The 22,814-nt window shown below is 45.4% G+C and overlaps 1 protein-coding gene across 1 annotated transcript; it reads right to left on the bottom strand.

The window, feature by feature from the left end:
- Positions 1-1,852: 1,852 nt before the first annotated feature.
- bmp7b (bone morphogenetic protein 7b) lies at positions 1,853-22,377 on the bottom strand. Its single transcript, XM_047570812.1, has 7 exons — positions 21,680-22,377; positions 8,337-8,529; positions 6,629-6,777; positions 5,207-5,410; positions 3,993-4,069; positions 3,191-3,301; positions 1,853-2,891 (listed from the first exon to the last, which is right to left on the bottom strand). Exons 1-7 carry the CDS (start codon positions 22,077-22,079, stop codon positions 2,742-2,744), a joined length of 1,284 nt encoding a protein of 427 aa, XP_047426768.1. The 5' UTR covers positions 22,080-22,377; the 3' UTR covers positions 1,853-2,741.
- Between the last annotated feature and the right edge of the window lie 437 nt (positions 22,378-22,814).

The following is a 22,814-nucleotide window of genomic DNA, read 5'->3' as shown; positions in this document are numbered from 1 at the left end:
ATAAACACAGTGAATTTACACTGATCTTGACACTAAAATCATCAGGGACTCATGGAAGACCTGATCGGTTAGACCTAGTTTGTCTGTCCTGTTTGGGGTCGATGAGGAGGAATATGATCAGGCACAGGAAGCAGTGTTACAGCACCATACATCTTGAGCAAGTACATATGCATCCTCAATGAAGCCCCTTCCTCTTTCAATACTTCCTCTGTCAAGCCTGCTTTGCCAAAATATGTAACACACAAACCTACACAACTTGTTAGGGCGACTGTCAGAGATTTATGATACATTTAGTAACATCTGGAATCTGAAAGCACGTTTCAGTTTCCTCTTTAAGCACAGTGGGTACATTTGCACAGTGGGTACAATTGTACCCACTGTGCAAATGTGTCAACAAGTGGCCTTTGCTGTTTAAATTGTTAACATGAAGTCATTGAGCTGTATAGCCACTGCAGTGTTAACACAGATCTATGGACACCAACAGCAACCAGACTGGAGGAAGTGTTTATGGGTCGCAGCTCTTTGATATATCGAACAGGCATAACATTATGACCACTGACAGGAGAAGTAAATAACACCAACCATCTTGTAAGAATATAAAGTTCTGCTGGGAAACATTTATACCTGGTATTTATACTTAGACATGTAGCACCCACAGAAACAGACACACACACACAAAAATGGTTTAGGAACAACTCCAAAAACATGAAAAACAGCGCAAGGTGTTGATCTGGCCTCCAAATTCACTAGATCCCAAACTTATCAAGTATCTGTGGGATGATCCACAGAGGCCCCTCCCCTCAACCCATAAGACCCAATGTTCCCCACTAACAACGTCCTGCTACCAGACACCACAGGACACCCTCAGAAGGTCCATATCTATTCTCTGATGAGTCACAACTATTTTGAAAGCACAAGGGAGACCTACACAATATTAGGAAGGTGGTCCTAATGTTATGCCTGATGGAGTTCGGTCCTTCTCAAGCCACCGAATGTAATTAGATTATTCACTTAAATGTTGTTCATAGACGGGTGTGAGACACTATTATTTTCTTCATCTGCTTTTGAATGATTCAAAATAGCCTCACTGATTTTACCACTGACATCATTTAAATATAAATACTTTCACAGCACGTGGTAAAGCAGAAACGAGGAACTGCCCACACAATAGTTTTCCCACGATTCCCTGTGATCAGTGGGAAGTTCGTACAGTGTGTCGTTCTCACTGTATAACGTGGATGTTATACAAATGCAAATGCTTTGCCGTTCACATTTCATACATCCCACAGATACTCGGTCAGTTTGGGATCTGTGAAAATGGAGACCTTGTGCTGTTTTTCATGTTTTTTGAGTTGCTCCTAAATCATTTGTGTGTGTGTGTGTGTGTGTGTGTGTGTGTGTGTGTGTGTGTGTGTGTGTGTGTGTGTGTGTGTGTCTGTCTGTGTCTGTTTGTGTGTCTGTGTGTCTGTGTCCCCCTCAGCCTGCTGGGGATGACTGCCGCCATCGAGGAGTGTCACTGCTGTGGGCTGGGGGCGTCTGGCAACATCCACAAGTGGGCCAAGCCCAAACATTTCCCAGCAGAACATTGTTCATAAGGTGGTCAGTGTTATTTACTTCTCCTGTCAGTGGTTTTCATGTTGTGCCTGACCACAGTGCACACACAGTAACTAAGGTTGAGATGTTTTCAGTTTGCTTTGAAAATGGAAACATTTGCATCAGATCTCGGGGTCATCAGGTAAAGGCCGAAGCTGCAGTCCCAGCAAAATGTTTATGCGAGGAACGCTTTAGCAGTGCCAACTTGGAGATACAGTCTAACTTTCCTTCCAGATCAAACAATACATCTCAAGGTGGATTTGTTGCTTTTCCCCCAGTTTATTGTTGTACCAGTTCAGCAGTAAAACATAGTTGAGACATTGGAGCGCACTGTTGAACAACTTAGCCAGCTCTCAATAAATAGTCCTTTTAAATATGACAGATTGTATTACAGCAGAGAAATATAAACCTGAAAATGTCGAGCACGCAGAATGAGATGTTTCGTGCAAAGCTCCCGAGCTCTTTCCCTCTCTGACAGCTCAGTTGTTTGTCGTTATATTTAATAAAAAAAAAAAAAAAAAAAAAGTTCTATGAGGCAAAGACAGGTGCGTCGAGTTTGTCAAAGTAGTTTTCTGTCAACTTTTGTTTTGTGTGTACGAGATAGAAAATAGGCAGCATTGCATACAGGAAAAACACAAATCCAAGTGACATTCCAGGAAATAAATACACTTGCTTTGTTTGAAAAAAATTATTTACACGGTATTGTACATAGAAGAAATACAAATTTCATCCTCCTCTCTCGGCCTCATATATATCTACATTAAAAGAATGAACTACAATAATTATAATAATTATTGAAATAAACAAACGATTGTTGACTGAATGAATATACAGTACAATCACTGCTTTAAATGTCTTGTATACACAGTAGAAAGCACGGATGTGAGTGTGTGTATGAGTGTGTTTAAATGTGCACTTGGGATGAGGAGTCTTGAATTGGTCGAAATTTACGTTTGGCCCCCACGATGTATTAGGTTCAAGAGTGTTTTTTCCACAGCGGAAAGTGTCTTGAACCTGCAGGAAGTCCATCAAATGCACATTGTACACGGCAGTTTGTAAATCCACCCACAACATTTCGGACGACAGCATTTTCAACAGGAGACTCGTGAGTGTGCGTATGCGCGTGTCCGCGTGGAGATGCTGACGGTCTAGTGGCAGCCACAAGCTCTGACCACCATGTTGCGGTACTTCTTGAGGATGACGTTGGAACTGTCATCGAAGTAGAGCACGGAGATGGCGTGGAGCTGCGTGGGGGCGCAGCAAGGTTTCGGGACTGTCTCTGGGTTCATGAAATGGACCTGGGAAGAAGGGGAGGAGGACGACTCTTAGACTCATCATTGCTACACGGATACAGCAGAACAGAGTGCATCACCAAGGAACACAAGCTATTGCGCAGCTGAAATTGATGCCTTAGCAGCACTTGTCATATGTCACATCGCCGCCAAATTGCTGAGTGCAGTTTACGCTAAAATACAGTCTTTTGGTTGATTAAATACAGTAGTTCCAACAGTAGCTACATTGTCTTGACATTTGACGGGATGATTAGACTCCTAAGTTGACTGCTGGATTTTTGTTCTCTGGTTTCATGGTTACTCACAAGGGTTTGCACAATGGCGTGGTTTGTGGCGTTCATGTAGGAGTTCAGTGGGAAGGCACATTCTCCCTCGCAATAGTATGCTGCGTATCCTTCTGGAGCGATGATCCAGTCCTGAGAGTGAAAGTGAGAGAAAGTCAGGCTGGTGTACGTTTTAATCGATTTAACGAACGGTTTAACGCGCAGGCTTCGTCGTGCCATGTACATACAACACCAGGCAAAAGACTGGACACACCTCCTCATTCAACTCAGTGAGAAGTTGTGTTCAGATTTTTGACTGGGAGTGTATGGTACACAGTCTAAGGGTTAGACTGACCAGTGCCAGGTAAATCTGTCTGACTTTTAAATTGTCTGTCCGTGGTGACGCTCCAAAAAGTTAGGAATGTAATTAAATGTCTACCACTTAATTGTTTATGCCAGTCAGAACAAATGACAGAACAATTCAAGTAAAAATAAATAAATAAATAAATAAATAAAACAACAGCCTAACATTCATGCACAGGTTTACATGTGCTTTAAATTGTCCCCTGGGGACAAATAAACTTTTCTGAATCTCAATCTGAATGTTAACAGTGTTTCTGTATTTACTCTCACGGCCACAAGGGGGAGACAAAAATCCTGCACTTTCGCTTTAAGTAAGGGGACACAGTCCATAATGTTTTTTGGGAGTACATTAAACTGTCTTTAGTGAACTCTTCTTCTGTGTTGTTCTGTCTGACATAATACCAGCAACTGGGAGCATCTGCTTCAGGCATCTGTTAGGCCAAACGATCTTGGCGATCCAAAAGAGGAATGGTTTCCGTACCTGCCACCCCAAGTCTCGGAAACTGACGTAGAGCTCATGCTTCTTACATGCCTGCTTCTGATCAGTACTGCTGTTTTCTGAGGAACAAACAGAGGAAACGAGAGGGGTTACACTCCAGTGCCATTATCCTATTCAGCTACGAGAGTGACTATTTACTGCAGTCAGACCCCAATTAGGCAGCAATGATAAAGAACAGACCTAAGTGTAGCCAGCGTCCTCACTCAGAACATTAACACTTAAGCAATGAGTGAAGGAAATCACCTCCAGAGTTTGGTAATTGTTTTTAAATGAACAGGCCACCCTGCGCAGGGGTCACTCTGCTGGGCTTTGAGTTTCCACTGGATGAAACAGATGTGCACTCATTGTAGCCTCACTACATCTTTCATAACTCAAGACTTTATTTATTCTCTCTGCTTTCTTCACTTCACATTTCAACATTTCTTTTCCCTTTTACCAGGTCCATCTGTTAAAAAGGAGAAATCTGTTTTCTATCTAATGGTATCCCCACTCTTCTTCTGGTGACCTCTAGGGCTCTGTGGTACATTAGTTCCTGAAAGTGGTTCAGATTGGAAATGATCATGAGCGACTGGTTCTCATCATCCAGTTAAAGACCACTGGTATCCAAAGTTCCAAACAGGCCCATTTGGCCCATGTGCCGTGGCCCCGGTTGCCCCACAGCACACCGCAGATGTGTTCTGCCATAAAAGCCTGTGCTGCCTTACCTCCATGCAGGGAACTTGGACCCAACTGCTCTGTAATGCTTGTGTAAATAAACAAAGACAGCAGAGGGATATTTGAAGCTCAGGCATTACAGTCTAATGTTTCAGTCCTTCACATAAACACAGCCCTCCCTCACCCAGAAAACAAAGGGATTGAGTACGCATTGCATGTTTTGTCTTGCGAGAATCACATCAGAACCGGTGACATACTTTTGTATATATTTGTTATTCTTCTGTGTATCGTAGCAGGAAAATGCAGAGACGTTCCTCAAACGGAACAACAAGTACAAGTCCTCTCTGTGTCATTCCATGAATTTCTCAAAAGTAATATAAGTAGTAATAAGTAAGTAATATACACTAGTACATAGTATACATAGTAATAAGTAATATATACACACACACTACCAGTCTGGACACACCTTCTTATTCAGTCCATTGAGAAGGTGTGTCCATACTTTTGACAGGTAGTGTGCACAACACCCGGTTCTTGTTTACCTGCGACGTTGGCCACTCGGAGCGCCTCTTGGCTCTTTGCCCCTTTGGAGCGGTTGGGGTTACGCTGCTTGGCGCCCCCTGACGCTGAGCGGATGCTTCGCAGGTGCACCTCGGTGGCTTTGAAGAAGGCCACCATGAAGGGCTGTTTGTTCTGAGGCCCGCTGCGACCGATGAGGCCTGCCACTCGAGGGTTGATGCTCTCTCCTGTAGAGGGTGACAGAGAGAACAGTGCAGCAGGTGTTGGCTCGGGCAAAGAACTCCCAGACTGTCTTTATACAGAGCGATGTTGTGTGGAAGGGAAATGTTTAGAAATCAAGTCAGCGTGTGCCTCCTTAATGTGTTTATTTTGCATGTGTGTGATCCACCGAAAACGCCTTTGTCTCATCTATAACGCTACATTTAGGTTTACAAAAGAGATTTGCTTTTGCGAATTCCTTTCCCTTTTTCTCACCCACCCCCACCCCCCCTCCACCCCAACTCCCTCTGTCTCTGAAATGCCAGGAATAAACGGAGCACACTGCACATCAAAGACTGTGTGGGTGTGTTTGTGCACGTGCGCGCACTCCAGCAGTGTCTATCTTGTTCTCACACAGAAGAATGTGTGTCTGATCACTATTCCGTAGTAAATCAAGGCCTCCGGTCGCTGCCGGCAACGGGACGTCCCATCCGCCTGTCTGTACTTGCTCGCCCATAACCCTTCATACCCGCTCCGACGTACAAACACAGACTCGTGGATACAGCCTCCCCGGCACACCACGCCCGCAACTTGAAAGCAGTACAGTGTCTGTTTTCCTCGCCCAACATGTAACATCCTGCCATCCCGCGAGAGATAATACTCTCAAACACCATCTCGTGCTGCACGCAATTTGTTGATAAAGTCCTCCCCGCCAAACAAACATTTGAACCCGGCGATGACAAAGTCCCGCTGAGATGCGATTGTCCAGATAGCGCAGTGTATTTTCCGCTCGCCTGCTAATGAGGCTGAGGGCATGACGGATGATGGCGATGGTGATGAGTGACTGATGGTGACTGATGAGAGGCAGCGTCTGATTTATCTTTGCAGCGAACACACAAGGAACAAATCATCTGTTTCATTGGTTTTTACAGCAACAAGCTTGCGCATGTGTTGTGATAATGCAAACCTTCATGTCTGTTAGACATCCAACAACATCAGCCTCGCATGGCTGTGACGCAGGCAGCTTTCTTACCCTTTCATCTTAGAAATCTTTATTCTGAGAGCTCAGCATGAATCTAATTTGTAATTTTACTTCTGTACATGACATTATTTATCACGCTTTCCATCTGATATCCATCTCTGTCGTCATATTTTTGTTTGTCATCGCCTAACTTTGTTCTTCTCCGTATTTTCTTCGTCTACAGCTCACGGTCTGCAACCCTACGTGCCATGTGTGTCTCTCTCACCATTTGTGCTCTCCAGGGCTAGCTGCAGACCCAGGTTTCTGCCAGGGTTCAGGACCCAGTGGTTACTCGTGGCTGTCACGTCAAACACCAACCATCCCTCCTCTGCTGCCCAGATCACCCTCGAGTCCAGCAGAAAAAGGTCCGATTCCCTGGATGGGGGGCAATAAAAGACACACTCAAAAGTTATTTATGGGAGTGCAAATAATAATAAAATGAATAAAAAGAAAGATAGGTCAAAACCACGGAGCGGAGTGACTGAGGCATGAAGCAAAGTAATGGAGTGGAGAGAGGGAGTTACAGGAGTGTGACGGAGTGAAACAAAGAGAGAGATGGAGCAAGACAGGGAGTAAAAGGAGGGAGGTGGGGAGGGCTCCAGATGGCGAGGCCCAGGGGAACACTTCATTTTCTTAATTGACAATAATGGCTTTATAAACGGCCGGTCCTTTCATACGCTACGCGCAGTCCATCACTGGCTGGAATTTGGTGGGAGAGCCAGAAAGTCAAAGAGAGAGGGAGAGAGGAGAGTGTGAGAGGGAGAAAAAAACACAGCTGCGAAAGAGGAAAAAAAACTGTGTGAAAAGTAGTGAGAGAAATATTCCAATATGTCCAAGTCAGTCCCATTGTCCATCAGTGAACTCTGGATTTTCTACTCTTTCACCATCGGAGAGACTTAAATCCCTTGTTCTTCATGTGGCCATTCATGTATACCGACCTATTTTCTGACCGGGTAGATAGTGTGTCACAGAGCTCTGGTTCATTCATGTACCCAGGCCTGTCTCTGGCAAAGGAATAAATGACTGTGTTGTTCCCTCTGGACAACAGAAACCTTTAGGAGGGGTGGATGAGAACAGGACATGGACCATTCCAGAGTTACATACACCTCCTGGACGGATCCCTGACTAACTACACGGAGGAGGCGTGTCGAACTCGTGTTCTCTTCAGAGAAGCGTCCAGGTTATAAACTGGATAAGTATGGTGTTTTTTATGTTTTTTTTTTAGAAAAAGACAAACCACAAATTCCTAAAGGCGACTCGTTGAAATGTCTTGCTTTGTTGAAATGGCTGTTTAAAACCCAAAGATATTCAATCGACAACGTGTCTTTATACTGATATTTTCATATGTCACAATAGATAAATCACATATCTGAAATACCTAAATAAAATTTAGGTTCCTGAACCTTTGTTAAACTGATTTGACAAACATTTCAAAAGTGCAATACCCTTCAGTGGTGTTGCACTCCAGGAAATCTCTGGCTCCCATTCATAAGACGGCCGTTCAAAAGCTAAATTCGCTACTTCTGATCAGGTGGTCCATATGAAATGGATATAAGGCCTCAAAAAGAGTTATGTTTGGAGGCAGGCCTGGCTGGATTGACGTGTGTGGTCTACAGGGTTAGGCAACATGTCTTCAAGTTCTCAGCACCTCCACAGCTCCTCCCTCTCATCCAATTATGGTCACTTTTGGCTCCGAAAGGAAACTAAGATCGCAACAGCCAAATGCTAAACCTGAGCCTTCAGTCACTCAGTGATTTGTGAACTCGAGTTCTCTCCGTTGATCTGGACCAAAGTGGTAGAGTAAAAAGACATTACCATCCATCGAGCCACACTGCAAACGTGGCTAAAAGCGCTCAACATTTAAGTGTCATTCCATAAACTGTCATCATTTAGCAATATGAATCATGTTTGCGTAGCCACGAAGCCAGGCTCACCTGTCTGAGTGTTCCTCCAGCACCTGGAAGACGCTGATACGAAAAGTCTCATTATCGTAACGTTCATGGATGAAGTCTTTGTATATACGAAACTCGGCTGCAGTGACCGCCTCACCCTCAGGGATACGTGACAGGTCGAATCTGAACTCTCGGTGATGCCGCCGCACTGGTAGGAATTCCTTATCGTGCTCGACTGCAGAGACAAACAAACAGAGAAAAACAACATAAATATTTTGAAACTGAAAACATTAATCAGCTTCAACATTACATGACAAGTGAATAACACTGACCATCTTGTGACAATTCTTGTGTTGTGCTGGAAAACATTTGGATCTGGCATTCGTGTGGACGTCACTTAGACATGTACCACCCACCTAGACCAGACCAGACACCCATGCCGCATAGCAATGACACCTATTGATGATAGCAGCCATCCACAACAGGATGCAGTCCTGACACAGGCCTACACACAAAAACGGTTTAGGAACAACCCATAGGACCCAAAGACCCCCACTGACAGTGTCCTGTCGCCTCAGAAGACCCATGTCCATTCTCTGCTTTGGAAGCACAGGAGAAACCTAAATAATATTAGGATGGTGGTCATAATGTTATGCCTGATCGCCGTATGTATACAGAGATTGTTTTCTCGCATGAGATATTTTGCATCCCCTCCTTAACAGCAAGGGTCCAAAATTTCTACTGGCAGACACAACAATAACCAGAACAATGTGACTTCATTTGAAACTTAAAAGCGGTTTGTGTGGTATTGAGTTGCATCTTCCAGGAAAACAAAACATGTGTTTTCAGAGTAGCCAGAGAACAAATGTCTTTCCCTCTCGCATTTTCTGCAATTTATCCTTCCTCCACAGTCCATCAACCTCAGTTGTTAGCGAGGAGCTGACATAGCTCGTCAGGTTCTGGGTCAGTCCCAGATTAAACACATCTAAAGATATGCAGTACACATGTTGGCACATGATTGAAACATCCATGAGGACCAGCAGTAGAAGCAATGCATCTGGCGCGCACTGAGCCATGATAGAGAGATGCAGGCGGACTCTGACAGCTTTATGAGCCCCTTTCTTCCCCCTTTCTTCCCTTCATAGCCCCAGAGAGTCATCCAGTCTGCCCTTCATCTGGTTCTCATGAGTTGGGGTTCCACATTTGGTGTGCCCACCCCCCTCCCCCTCTTCTCTCTCATCCCCACATCCCAGACCCCCCCGACCCCTCCTGTAACTCCAAGATGTGCCCCCCCGACCTTATTCCTCCTATGTCCCAGCAAGACGTCACCGGGGTCAGCGCCTTGTATCTCATCATCTCTTGCGTCTCCCTCCACGTCCTTATTTATCAGCTGTCAGAAAGACCCCACACACACGCCAGCGTCCATAAATACACAATCTCGTACATCAAGACAAAGACGCTGAAGACATTACAGGTCTCCCAAAGATGATAAAAATTACACCTACGCGAATCAGTTCTTTTCAGTCTTTTCCTGCATCTGTTTGGTTTTGTGAGGAATATGAAGTTAACAGTTGTCATTACTGATTAATATCTAAAACATTTATAAGTAACAATTTTGTATCAATCACATTCATACAGCCAACAATTAATAGGTCGCCCGTAACAACATTAACAGCCTAGACACGGTGGTATTTTGAGATGAATGCTAACATTAGCATGCTCCCCTTACCATTGCACAACAATCTAATTGGATAAAACCAAAAATGTGAAACTTATGGTGGTTGATGACGATTCCTTTGGTTAGGGAATCACCAAATTTCCTCATCGTCTGTGGATCATGAATATTTCCAAAAAACACAAGTCTAGACCACAGTAGCGGACTTTCCCACAGATATGGTGCTAACCATCAAGTCATCATCAATGAGATCAACATTTACTGTTGAAGTTGTCCACCATAGTGAGTAGTCTTACGAGTCACTGGTGGAGCAGAGCACATTGTGCAGTCGGATGGTGTGTCCTCACTGAACCCTCTAGTGCTATTCAACAGTTCATTATTTGAGTCGACTGCTTCAGAAAGCTGCATAACTAAAACAGGAAAAGAACACAAGAGCCAGGATCTTCGTCTAAGGATCGTGACACGGCTGCAGTTTATGCAAAGGATCTGAGAGTCCCAAGGGACAATTCTATATATTGTTTCAAAGTGATCTTCTCTGTGTGGGGTAGCGCAGAGTGGAGCTTCACTTCCGAGTCAGCTGAACCTCCTGCAGTTGCCGAGCTTTTGCTTACTTTACATCAGAAAGCTTTATTTTCAGGAGTTATTTTTACCACCAAGACGGTGGAAACTATAAGCTGGAAGCATTTGCCTCACCCTCCTGTTCCAGAAAAACGTACACGTACAATCATTTTAATTTTCAGGTGATTACATACCGCTGAAAACGCAAATGAACATTCTACTTTATTTCCACCAATTGAGCCACACAAATCCCGCACAGTGGACCTTGAACAAAAATCCACTGAGCACACCATTTGCCAAAAACTTTTGCAAAAATATTACGGTTTCAAATGATTTGCGATGAGCGTGCACTTCGTCTTTAGCAGCTGTACAGTGCATTTGCTTTGATCTAAACATCATGCATGTTTCACTAGACTACTAGTGCAGTGTTATTTCCCAGTAGGATATCCCTCCCTACACCCCCTTTCATTTATGCCTCTATTAAACCCAGTTGCTGAAGGACAATGTACAAAGGCAGCACTGTCAAATGATTGGCCAGAGCGGGAGTATAAAACAGGATCTAATTACACGAAAGTCAAGGACAGCGCTGCTCTCTGTTGGCCATTAGATGGCCTCGCTTTAGGCTCCCATTGTCCATTTACCGAACCAGCTTGAGAAACTGTTGCAACCGTTTCTGAAAACACAGGGGTTCAAGGTTAATGTGAACTTCAGCGCACACTGTTCTAGTTCAACTTCAGGTCCTCCAACTTATTTATTGCCTCGTTTCATTTCAGCAGCCCACTCTCTGTCAACGCTTGTGCCAATCCTGCACCACTTCATCCGTCAGGGCTTTCGTCGAGCCCCCTCCTCCCAAGTCACCCTTTTACAGCAATGAGCTGAGGGTGCTGACAATACAGACATATGAGTCCAACGCTCAGCCGGTTTACACGACTACACCTGCCGGCTCACCTAACACCTCAGACTCTGCTTCACTCTGTAGCCGGGCGGTTCATAATGTTTTTGGCTCGGGGCTTGTCTTTTTTGTTTGTGGCCTTGGTTGTGGGCATAGCTGTAAAGAATTACATTTTTCGCTTCAAGTATCCATGTTTCTTCTGAGCTCTAGGCCGTTCTTATGCCTCAACCACTCCGGGGACCTTTCCCTTCCCCTGCGGCCACTGCAGGTGCACTTCCTCCAGGGAGGAAGCCAGACTTGTTCAGAGGCAGCCGCCTGCCTCTTTACTGTAAAACCTCTTTATCTTTGCTTATGAGAACAGCTGGAAGCTGCCGTTAAACTCCCACACAAACTATCTGTCTCCCATCACATTCCCACTCCACAACGCACGAGTCTCATCTGTGCAGGAAAAGTAGAGCAGCCTGCAGAGCGAAACATATGCCTCGGCCATAATTCTGCTTTTGTCTCTCCGTTTTATTCTCTTGCAGGCCATTACGGGAGTATGGCAGTCATTACATGAGGGGAAGAGGCACAGTTAAAGCCAAGTGGGTGCATTTATGATTTCCTCTGGGAGGAAGTGAGTAGCCATTGCCCCCACCTGTGTCACAAACACACGCGCGCACACACACACACACACGCACGCCACAAACATGTCGAACACACCCTACGATGCCATGTGGAGCCCTCCATTCTGAGCGGTCAACGTCCAGATCGGTTGCAGCTCTTCACATGGGCACACACACACACACACACACACACTCCACTACACACAACCATCACAGAATATTGCCTGTGAAGTGAACGGTCTTGTGCGTCATGGCACGGTAACACAATCATTATGGGTTTCTGTAATCCATAATTAGAGATGCAACAGCGCACACACACAAGCGGGGAGACAAACACACACAGGCGCACAAACATGCACACAGGCTTGCGCGGAGGGACGCTTTTATCATTCGGCCCGACGTTTGATTTGCTACTGCTACAAATGCTGATGATGCACGGTCATCCCACATCCTGTGACTTCTCGGGCGGGCCACACACATGCACGGCAGCACACGTCCGACGCGGCGAGGAGACAGTGACTCCTACGTCCTCTTTGTCTACCGTGCACCTGGCAGCCAGAAGGTTACCAAATGAATGCTGTGCATTCATCTTTCACGATTTATGCCTGAAGCTTCTGTATTGTGCTCTCTGCTACAGGGACTGTAGACCGCTAAGTCAAAAACACAGAAGGGTAACTCTGGAAACACTTTTTATTATTATTATTATCACTTTTATTATAATTCTCTAACAAATGAACAATGTCTTTATCTCATGACAGGTATTGTCTGCTGATGCTGGAATAAAGCATTTGATCCTCATCTAATATATTATTATGATTTTCCCAAAACTAATTTACTCTTTTCATACTAATGTACATCCAAGCTATTCTCAACTCTGTATTTGACCTATTTCTCTAGTAGAAGCAATAACAACCTTTTTGATCATTTAAGTGGACAACCTTCCTCTGCGTGTCTCTTTGTCTCTATGTCCCCCTCTTTCTTCTTCTCCCTTTACCCTCTCCTCTAGCTCCTCTCCCGCCCTCATGCCGGGGCTGTGGAACTAAGACACTTCTGCGACACCTCAGGCTTCGGAGCGGCAGCGGACAGATCTGACGGCTCGCATTAGCCCAAGTGTCTGTTTGCCACCCTCACACCCTTCGGTCCGGCCTTGAATGCTTCCGCTGCACGGCAGGGGGAAACTCACCCCTGGCACCGCTCTCACTTCTCTCAGCCGACAGCGTAAGCATCGCCCCCCCCCCCTCCCCTTCCCATCCCACCTTAAGCTCCCTCGAGTTCACCGCTATGCGCGCCTCCTTCTCCGTCCCTATAGAGCTCGTTAACTCTAATAACACACCTAATACCCGACCCGGAGAGCAGTAATCAGTCAAACCTGTCATATAATTTAAATGGCACGATCATGACAAGACCTGTATCACTGCACCGGATCATGCAAATTTGAGTGATGCGTCGCAGTCGTCTGTAATGCTTTCTGTATTTTTTCTTGATTGCCCTTGTTAAATGTTTTAAATACAGTAATTGGAACAAGTAAGTCATAGTTTCCGCAAGCTAAAAGAGGACGTGTGAGGAAAAGTGGAGTGCAAGGAAAGGCTAAATTGCTCAAGATGTTTATGCCATAAAGAGTCAGAGAGATTTTGATCTCCTGGGTACAGAGTGACTACCCACAGTAGGGTGATTACCGCGTTAGGAAACATCCTGCCCACTGGGCGACTACTGATGACATCATGCCTGCGTGATGTATTTATACTGCTGTAGGGCCTGACAGCATCGGCTTCCTGGGAAAGGGTCAGCGGAGTTCCACGCTATAACTTACTCACACTTCACGATCATTAACTCGCCGCAGAGAGTGTGTGTGCGCGTGTGCACGGCAGCGCGCACACGCCCCTGAGTTTGCGCGCGACTAGGAACGGCAACCACAGGAAGAAGAGTCTTTACGTTTAAGGCCTGTGGTCAGACCAAACTTTTCTGAATTTCCTAGCTTGAAGGCCACGGAGAGGTTTGAGATTATTCCCATAGACTCTTTGCCGACCTCCTATTCCCCCTCTCGCTGCAACAAGCTAACATGCTCGGCGTCCATACCTATAAACCAGCGCTGGGTTCCACCTCTTCCTTCTCTGGGCATCGCGCCCTCGAGATATAAAGAAAGTGCATATGGCACAACTGACTTTAAGTTATCTGTTAGGTGCTTTCGTTGCATATAAGACAGCGGGGTAACTAAATGCCATAGCATCTCTCTTTAAAAAATGCTTAAAAGCAGCAATTTTGCAGAGGTTCGTTTGCCAAACTATTTCTCCAGCAGAGACTCCCGACCATAACTTTTACGCTTCACTTTTTATAGGGATTAAACTATTAAACTCGGAGGTGGACTTTGTTATGCACAGATACAGCCATGTTGCGTGCTCTGTTTCCAGTCTTTGCACTGAGCCAGCTGCTGGATAACGATTCATAATTTGGAGACATGCGAGATGGCATTGACCTTAATGAGATAAAATGGCATTTCCTCGAGGATATTCAAATAACACACAGAGAGTTTAAGACGCCCATCTTTGAGACTTCTGCAGCCACACTAGCACAATTGAGGTTAATGGAAGTGTGTTTGTGGTGCACTTATGAATTACAGCTAAAGAAAATATTTTTCCAGCATCGGGGTTACTTCAGCTTTTATAATTAAGCCAAAGTACTTCCACAGGACAAGTTGAGTCATCTTGAAAAAAAGTGGAACTCAGACATTAGCGCGCTCTCTCAGGGGTGCGTCAAGGGAGATTGTATATTAGTATACGGGGGTAGCCACATCCTAAATCTCCAGCGGTCATTGTCCTGTGTAGTTCTATAACGTGTCGAAAGACGGGGATGAAGGCGCGTGCAGCGATCTGTGCCAAGCAGCGAGGGATCTCTCCGTGCTCACCATCTGCACTTCCTCTGAACTGCAGGATGAAACGGCTCCGAGACGTGGAACCGCAGCCATTCAGTTTCCCCCACTCACTCAGTCTTCCCCTCGTCCCCTTGTTTTTACGTTCTTTAATTTTGCGGCCACAGCGGCCACACCCTCCCCATCCAGCCAAGCCACCTCTTATTATAGACCTCAGGAAAGTTTGCGTACAATGCGCGCATTGGCAAGAGGGAGAAACTTTAGAGTTTTCCCCTGCATCAGTTGCCTCCTGCGTCTCGGTTGCGGCGTCTTATGCACGCACGACGGGCACATTGGCACCTTGATTTTTTACAGCTTATTTATTTTGTTTAATCACAGCCTTTTTTTTTCTTTTTTTTCCGAATAAACTAAATAGTTGTGGAGGAAACGCGAGGAAAACACAGCTGCACGCTTGCCTAAATAAATAGAAACCTGCCGCAGCCAGTTCATGCTCGGTGCTGCACAGGCGCAATATTTCATCACTTATCATAAAACCGCTTGCGTACATTTGTTGCTCTGCTTTTACAAGCTTTGATTTGGCTGTTAGAGCCTGGTGAGGAATCTGGTCAGTATTATGGGCTTCCGCGAACGCAATCTTCCGCTCACAGAGCTAACGCACACCACACAGTGCAGCTGGTGACTGGGCAGGGTAGGTGGCTCTAAAATAGTGTTTTATTATGCACAAACACACACAAAACCGCTCGAACGCGAAGGTTTCACAAGCACACGATGTTCCCACATGGAAAAGGGATGAAGAATGAAAAGAACTCGCTTTAAAGAAATGCATGGCATCTATTCCTGATCCACCTTTTTTCCCTCCTCTCCTCTCCTCTCCTCTCCTCTCCTCTCCTCATTCCCCTTCTCACTTTTTGCCTCTCCTCTCGTTCCATTCCTCTTCTCCCCTCTGCCCTGTCAGTGCCCCAGTACCAAGCGAAAGTGTTGTATTTGTTTTTGCAGCAGCGGAGCTATTGGTCCCAGGATCTCTGGCTGTGCTCTGGCCCACATCTGCCCTCTCAGCTTCACTGCTTGGTACCCAGCGTCATGGAAGTGCAGGGGAGTCTCAGATGCTGCCGGTCACTGATAAGGCGAGGCCAAAGTAACACGGACGATAGGAAAAGTGGCTAAATCGATGGAAATATCGCATATCACTGCTCTCTCTTCAAGCATTTTAAAATTTTCCAAGATTTGGAAAGCTGGCAGCGCGGGGAGACAAAAGAAAGATGTAGAGTAAGAGAGTGAAATTAGTAGAAAACCTAAAACGAGCCCAACATTCCTGGCAGTGAAGGAGGTCCGTCCATCACCGAAGCAGAGCTAGAACGCCCGCTGCTTAGTACATCTGGGCTTTTTGACCACTCGCCACAATATCAAGTCCCACCCGCGGAGTGTTTCATCATTTCTCCCAGCAAGTCTCTTCGCTTGGCCCGGGGTACAGAGACTCTGTTATGTACATCCAGATGTCATTCTGGACTCCTGGGTTCAACAGGTGAATCTCAGAGATAATAAATGGAAGAGAAAACATCCATGATTTTCCTGGACCTCGCTGGCTGTGTACTTTGTAAGGCTGCCTGAAAGCGCATGAGCGGGGAGATTCTTCGCCTCCGATCGTGGTATTCATTTACGCACAAGGACCTGGATGTAATACATCAAATCATTGAGTGCATTAAGAGAAATTACCTGACAGCAAGGCAGGGCTATCTGTACCAACTGTTACATTCCTCCGCTCCTGCTCACTCCCTGTCCAGCAGAAGGCAATAAAACATGCACTCAATAACACTAATTAGCTCCAGAAACATTCCTTTTGGGCAAAAAAAACATGTTTCTCTCCACTCTTGTATGCACGCATGTATATACACATGCATGTGCTTTTAGTCCGTTGGGAGTGTTCAAACAAGTAGGAAGGAGAGCGTTCTCACTGTGTCAAGGACACGGCGCATCTACGGAGAAGACTGGCCTTCAACACATACTTTGCAGGCCAGGATTTTATTTTTTTGCCCTCGTGTGAAAAAAGCTGCACATTTGGGGAAGTAGCTCCTGGTGGGAGACGCAAAGACAACTCAATGATGGACCAACCGCTCAGCAGTGTTTCAAACAGAGAAGCAGTGAGAAAAATGAGAATAAGGGAATGCTGGGTTGAGAGAAAATGTGTGTGTGTGTGTGTGTGTGTGTGTGTGCGTGTGTGTGTGTGTGTGTGTATGTGTGTATATGAGAGAGGGAGGCGGGGAGTGGAAAAACATACAAAAGAACTTGAGAAAGTGTTGAAATGTTTTATGTCTGGGAGCACATGAGGTTTAAACCCCTGGAGGTGAGGGCCAGAGTAGGAGGTCGGAGACTAAACACCACACAACACTACTGGGACCATATGATAACCAACGAATTAAAAATGGGAGGCCAGCGCTGATAATCAATACTCTTGGTTGAGGAGGGCAGGCAGGGAAACCTGGTGTCGAATGGTCCTGCGTGTAGGGCAGATTGGAGACATGATGGTGGAGGTGGAGCTGAGGGGACTTGTTGGACTCTGAAAAGATAAAGTTTCTCTGCACAGCTGCTTTGGCCTGCAGACAGAGAGAAACATCTGTATTAACCTCAGCACCACGGGCAGCCCACTGTGGAGAGGAATGCGAGGAGCAATAGAGCGGAGGGTGGGGAGAGAATGAATGCGAGTTATGAATATGTCTTTTCAAAAAAAAAAAAAAAAGAAATATTGGAGCTCCTCTTTGGAAATTACACGAGTTGATTACTATCAGATATTTAGCTGGAGCTGCGTGCCTCTGGTGTGACTGTAGCGTGACACGGCTGCTTCCGAGCATGCAGACGCGAGTGTGTGAGCTGGTGACACAACGCTGTTTGGGAGCCAAAGCCTCTAATATTGCTAAACTGATTTGCCAGTTAGACATTTCTTCCCTTCTCTGCTCTCCATTATCTTGCTATTAACACGTACTATAAAGCAGAAAAGGCCTGGCAGGCAACTGTGTGGCAGCTCCTGTGGGAGACGACAGAGGGCCGTGAACGTCGGAGGGCCAGGTGGTGCACTGACGGGTCACCAAGGTAACACAGACGATAATTACCTGCTAGAGCACTGACTCATTCTGCACGGCAAACTCTGTATGATACTTAGCCTCAACGTGACTCACAGCTCTGTAAAGAAGCAGTGTGAGACACAAAGACTTGGTGTGTGAGAGACAACTGTTACCTAAATTTTGCATATTTCTACAATGAGAGACAGAAAGCGGAGGAGCTGGGTTTGTTTACAGCTTTTCAGTCCTGTTTAGTGACATGTATCACATCTGTTGGCGATTAACAGCAGCAGAGCACTGAACAATTAAAGGCACCCTGGTAGCACATGTTTTTTTTTTTTCTTTTTCTAGTGGCTTGATATTTGTTCAGTTCTTAGAGGATTTTACATTACAATGACACTTCTGAGTGTCCAGATACGAAGGATTGACTGAAAAAGCGCAGTTTAATTACTAATCACCTTAACTTTGAAGTCAAATCACACGGAATAGCTTTCACTAGTAAAACCATACAGAGCCAGGGAGTATTAATGAGGATATTTTGCATTATATGATGAATGAATGCATCGACATGTCCAAAATCTTTGTATGGAAAATGAAATAATGGAATTGTATTTTTTGTAATTCATAGTATTTTCTAATATAATCTCTCCCGTCTGAATAATGTTTGCTAAAAACAAAAGCACTAATGCTGTTTTATGAGATTACTGAAAACTGTATGGTTTTGGCCTTGATTAAAATCTTGAGGAGGAACCAACAGGTATTTAGAAAATTTTAAAAAGCTCACTAAGTATTTGGATTTGTTGAGAATTAGAAAAAAAAAGCATAGGAGAACTTCGGCCTCGTTCTTAACTTAGACCAAAAACGTCACACATCCAATATAAATGTGCTAAATGTGGATCCACCATTTAACTTGATTATCGTCTTAAACATGGAGTAGTTTCTCTAACTCTCATCACAACGTTTTAATCTGTGCAGGATTGCATGAGAACAAGGGAAAATAAGGAAGCTGTGACTAACACACCTCATGATAACATCTTACAGTAAAGGGCTATGACCCCCCCCGCCCCCGCCCACACGTACGAGCACAGGTGACGATGCTGCTGCTCTTTCAGTCATCCAGGATGCAAATAGCAGACGTCCAAGTCACAGCCTTTTCCTGTTGTTGCGAGGTGCAAATTGCCGTTTGAACCTGGAGTTTATGAGCGCCTGTGCGCAAGCTTGAGTGCGACATCAGTGTGTGACAGTTTAACATGAGCTAAACTATAGGGAAGCGCAGACCAAAGTAGCAGCCGAAAGCCCTGGAAGCTGTGGTTTGTTCAGGAGGAAATGCCTTAATTCACAGTGGCTGATGGCTAACGCTGCGAAAGACCAGAGTTGCCACAGTAAATGATTATTATATATGGATAATATTATGGTCTGTTGCCACCTTGACAGACATAATATGTGTGTGTTGCGTCAACTTGCTGGCATGTTATAATGGCATGTCCGGCACACACCCAGAGCATGGGTGACCTGTGCTGCATGTAGCGGCCTACATTCTGAATGTATGCTGTAAGCCATTTACACAGCTGGGCTTTTAAACTGAAGTGACTCAGTGAGAGGACGTCCCTGGCCTGGGGTCTGTCCCAAAGCCCACACCCACTTTAGCTGGCCGCACTGGACTCACACAAACTGACAACAACGTGCATCAGCTCCCTTGAGTGGCAACAAGAGCAAGAGCAATTTTTTTTTTATTTTATTTTTTTTTTATTAAGGAGCTGGGTGGCTCAGCGCGCCGAGATGTGTTCTTTGACTTGGACGGGGAGTGCATGTCTGAAATCACATGCTTTGCTGTCATAGTATTTGACCTTAAATACCAGTGCATAAAAAAAAAGTGCTCTCAGGAAGCTGTAACTAGGGTGCAAAGTCTGACTAATGTACCTTGGCTGGGCAGTTATGGAGACATGCATATTCTTTTTTAAAATAAAAGCTACACTCATTTAGCTCCCAGACAACCTAAATAAGAAAACAAAAACCACAATGAGCAAATGTGGAAAGGGAAGAATTTGGAGAGGAAACAGTCAATGTATTTGGTAGTCATCACTTTCTTCTCTCCCTCTCCCTCTCCCTCTCATGTGAAGGGTAATGAAACAGCACATTATCTCCCGTTTTGAATCAAGCTGCCTGGATGCATGTAAGATAGTATCGCAGTAGACTAAGGAACAAGCCTAACAATGAAGCCTACTGACAGACGCAACACGTGGCAGATGCAATCACTAACGCCCACCGCACATCCAAATGAGTGACACATGTGGGAACGCTGAACATGCGAAGGCTCAACTTGGGCCGATGCCTTCAGAAGTTGCAGTGGCCACAAGATACGCACTCTCTAGCTGACGTAACCCATCCCGTCTGCTTTGATATACATGATATTTGCAAAAGAAATTCACCAAGTTCGCCTCTTTGTCTCTCCCCCTCTCAAAAGCACGCTTCTTTCTTGTCAGCTTACTGGAGCCTTGGCCCTTGACTCGGCGAGGCCCTTGACTTTGCGAGCCTCTGTGGTCAAATCCATCTGTGTCACAGCCTGTCAAAAATAGTCACAATGCAGCAGCTCCCACAGTAATTACACAGTGCAGTGGAGGAGCCAGTGTCACCTCCCTCTCTCTTGCCAAGACGCTCCAACAATGAGCTTTCCAGGATTGAATGTAAACTTCCAGTTCTTTGCTGAAACTCCGTCAGCTTGTGTCTGCTTCGAATCTGATTCACTGATTCTCCTGTCTTGTGCCAAAGTATGCTACGGTTATTCATCGCGGACGTAAATTGAGATGTTGCTGGGACGGCATAATTTGCCGAGCAAATTGACTTTTAATAGCGTGTTTATCCATGAATCACACACTGCCTGCTAATGTTGTGATAACTTATGCTTAACAACTCCTGACTGCTGCTGACAGCAATAAAATAATCCAAGACTGTAGATAAGACATTTAACAAAAAGTGAAGTGCGACAGCACGACTAATTCTCTTGCCACCTTAACCTGACTCAAACTGAGCTCAGGTCATCGTTGGCTGGAATTATTCTGTGGTCTGAGTGGGATTTCTCCAGATTACAGTGAAAGGAGGACTCAGTGCACTTTGAACCCATTCTGCTGTTGACTTACTCATTCTTTAGATAACACATGGCTGACATATTAGCTTGCTGGCTGGTCCATCAACCGCAGCTTGAGCACCTGAACATTAGCTTGGCTGCACAGCTGTTTAGCAGAGGGGGACACTGGAATGTGACACTCCTGGTCTTAGCTGGATAACTGCACCTAGCCGTATGTAAACATGGTTATTGTGCTGATCTTCCGTGTGTGCATGCAGGTGTAACATCAGAAAAATACATGCGGTGCTCCTCCAGCTGAAGAGACAAGATAAAATGTCACCACCTTTGACTCATAGACACAGGTTCCTCATAGACATAACAACAGCAGTGGGTGCCAGACGATATTTACAATTATCAATTCTCACTGTGAATGAAGTCATGACACTGAATTTTACGACAAACAACACAGCGACCGGTCATATTTTTTCTGTCTATATTATAACTAAGAAGACTCACTGGCTGAGCTGAGTAGAAGTGCACAATAATCATGTCAAGGGTCATAATTGTTGCCATTGATTATCATTCTCCAAGGACTGATGGGATTTGTAAGTGAAATCACATTTCAGTGTAAAACATTTTTCTACACAGAAAGCTTGAGAGAACAAAGCCTACCTAAATTCACAAAGCTCATGACCATGTCTGCATCGTTCAAGAAGTTGTTGTCTTGCAGGCTGGCTATCGGGGGGCCCTGGGTGGTGAAGACGGGCTTGTACGGGTAGGAGTATCTGTCCTCGTCCCCCTCTGTGGACATGGCGTTGTACAAGTCCAGCATGAACATCGGGGCCGCATTGTGCTTTCCGTGCAGGTGTGGCCGCGGCCGGTGCGGCAGCCCCAAAATTGACAGGATCTCCCGCTGCATCTCTCTGCGCTCCTGGCTCTTCAGTCGACGGTGGATGAAACTGGAGTGAAACTCATTGTCCAGAGTGAAGTTCGTGAAGGCGGTATCCGCCAGGACGCAGTAGCTCCAAACCAAGAGCAAAGCCGGAGCGCGTCTATCCAAAATCGGTGCCATGGTGCTCGCCGTGCGTAATTGCGCCCAGTTCTGTTCACCAAAACTCTGAGCAGTGGGTATTGAACTTTAGGCAACAGGCAGAGCTGTGTTCAATATCCAAAATCAGTGACGGACCCTCATGTTGAGGGAAGTGCTCCCAAATGAAACATCAACGTTACTTCAAAGTCCCTTTATTGATTATCTTTTTTTTCTGTGTTCGCGTGGACCTCTGTCCTTACACACAAACTGTGGTCAAAAGCTACCAGCGCTAGTGCAGCCTGCAACTGCAGAGTGGAGGCTGCGAGCGGACGAGTTTCACCGAGCAGGTTCTGAGGAGGCGCTGCGCCGTGTGCTGGGAGGAGCAGGGAGAGAGAGAGAGAGAGAGAGAGAGAGAGAGAGAGAGAGAGAGAGAGCGAGAGAGAGAGAGAGAGAGAGAGAGAGAGAGAGAGAGAGAGAGAGAGCGTATGTTGTGGTTGTCTAATAATGGGGATAGATCTCGCTTGGCTTTGATGCCAGTTGGAGAAGGACTTGAGGCTACGTGTGCAATTACAAAGCTGATTAGGACAGGATTCGTATTGTGATGCTTTAGTTTATGATATAGGATATTTTGACATTACTTTCTCCCAATTTCTGGTGCCAATATGATCGTGTGCATTCAGTTGATAACAGATGTGCAAACAGTGAAAATTGGTCACCCAGTGTGAGTGGGCTTATGGAAAATATCAGAGTAATTATTTGGCTTTGCGAGTGAATACT

This window comes from Mugil cephalus, chromosome 1, assembly GCF_022458985.1.
Source record: "Mugil cephalus isolate CIBA_MC_2020 chromosome 1, CIBA_Mcephalus_1.1, whole genome shotgun sequence".
Lineage (NCBI taxonomy): Eukaryota > Metazoa > Chordata > Actinopteri > Mugiliformes > Mugilidae > Mugil > Mugil cephalus.
The sequence above is the reverse complement of the archived record's forward strand: the minus strand, read 5'-3'. Positions and strand labels throughout refer to the sequence as shown.

What these genes read in the sequence shown, in the direction of transcription:
- bmp7b (XM_047570812.1), bottom strand. Translation starts at nt 22,079, where the DNA reads ATGGCACCGATTTTGGATAGACGCGCTCCGGCTTTGCTCTTGGTTTGG. An exon ending in CTGGAGGAACACTCAGACAG is followed by an intron (nt 6,778 to 8,336) that starts GTGAGCCTGGCT and finishes CCCCCCATCCAG; the next exon opens with GGAATCGGACCTTTTTCTGC. An exon ending in ACGCCATTGTGCAAACCCTT is followed by an intron (nt 2,892 to 3,190) that starts GTGAGTAACCAT and finishes CCTTCTTCCCAG; the next exon opens with GTCCATTTCATGAACCCAGA.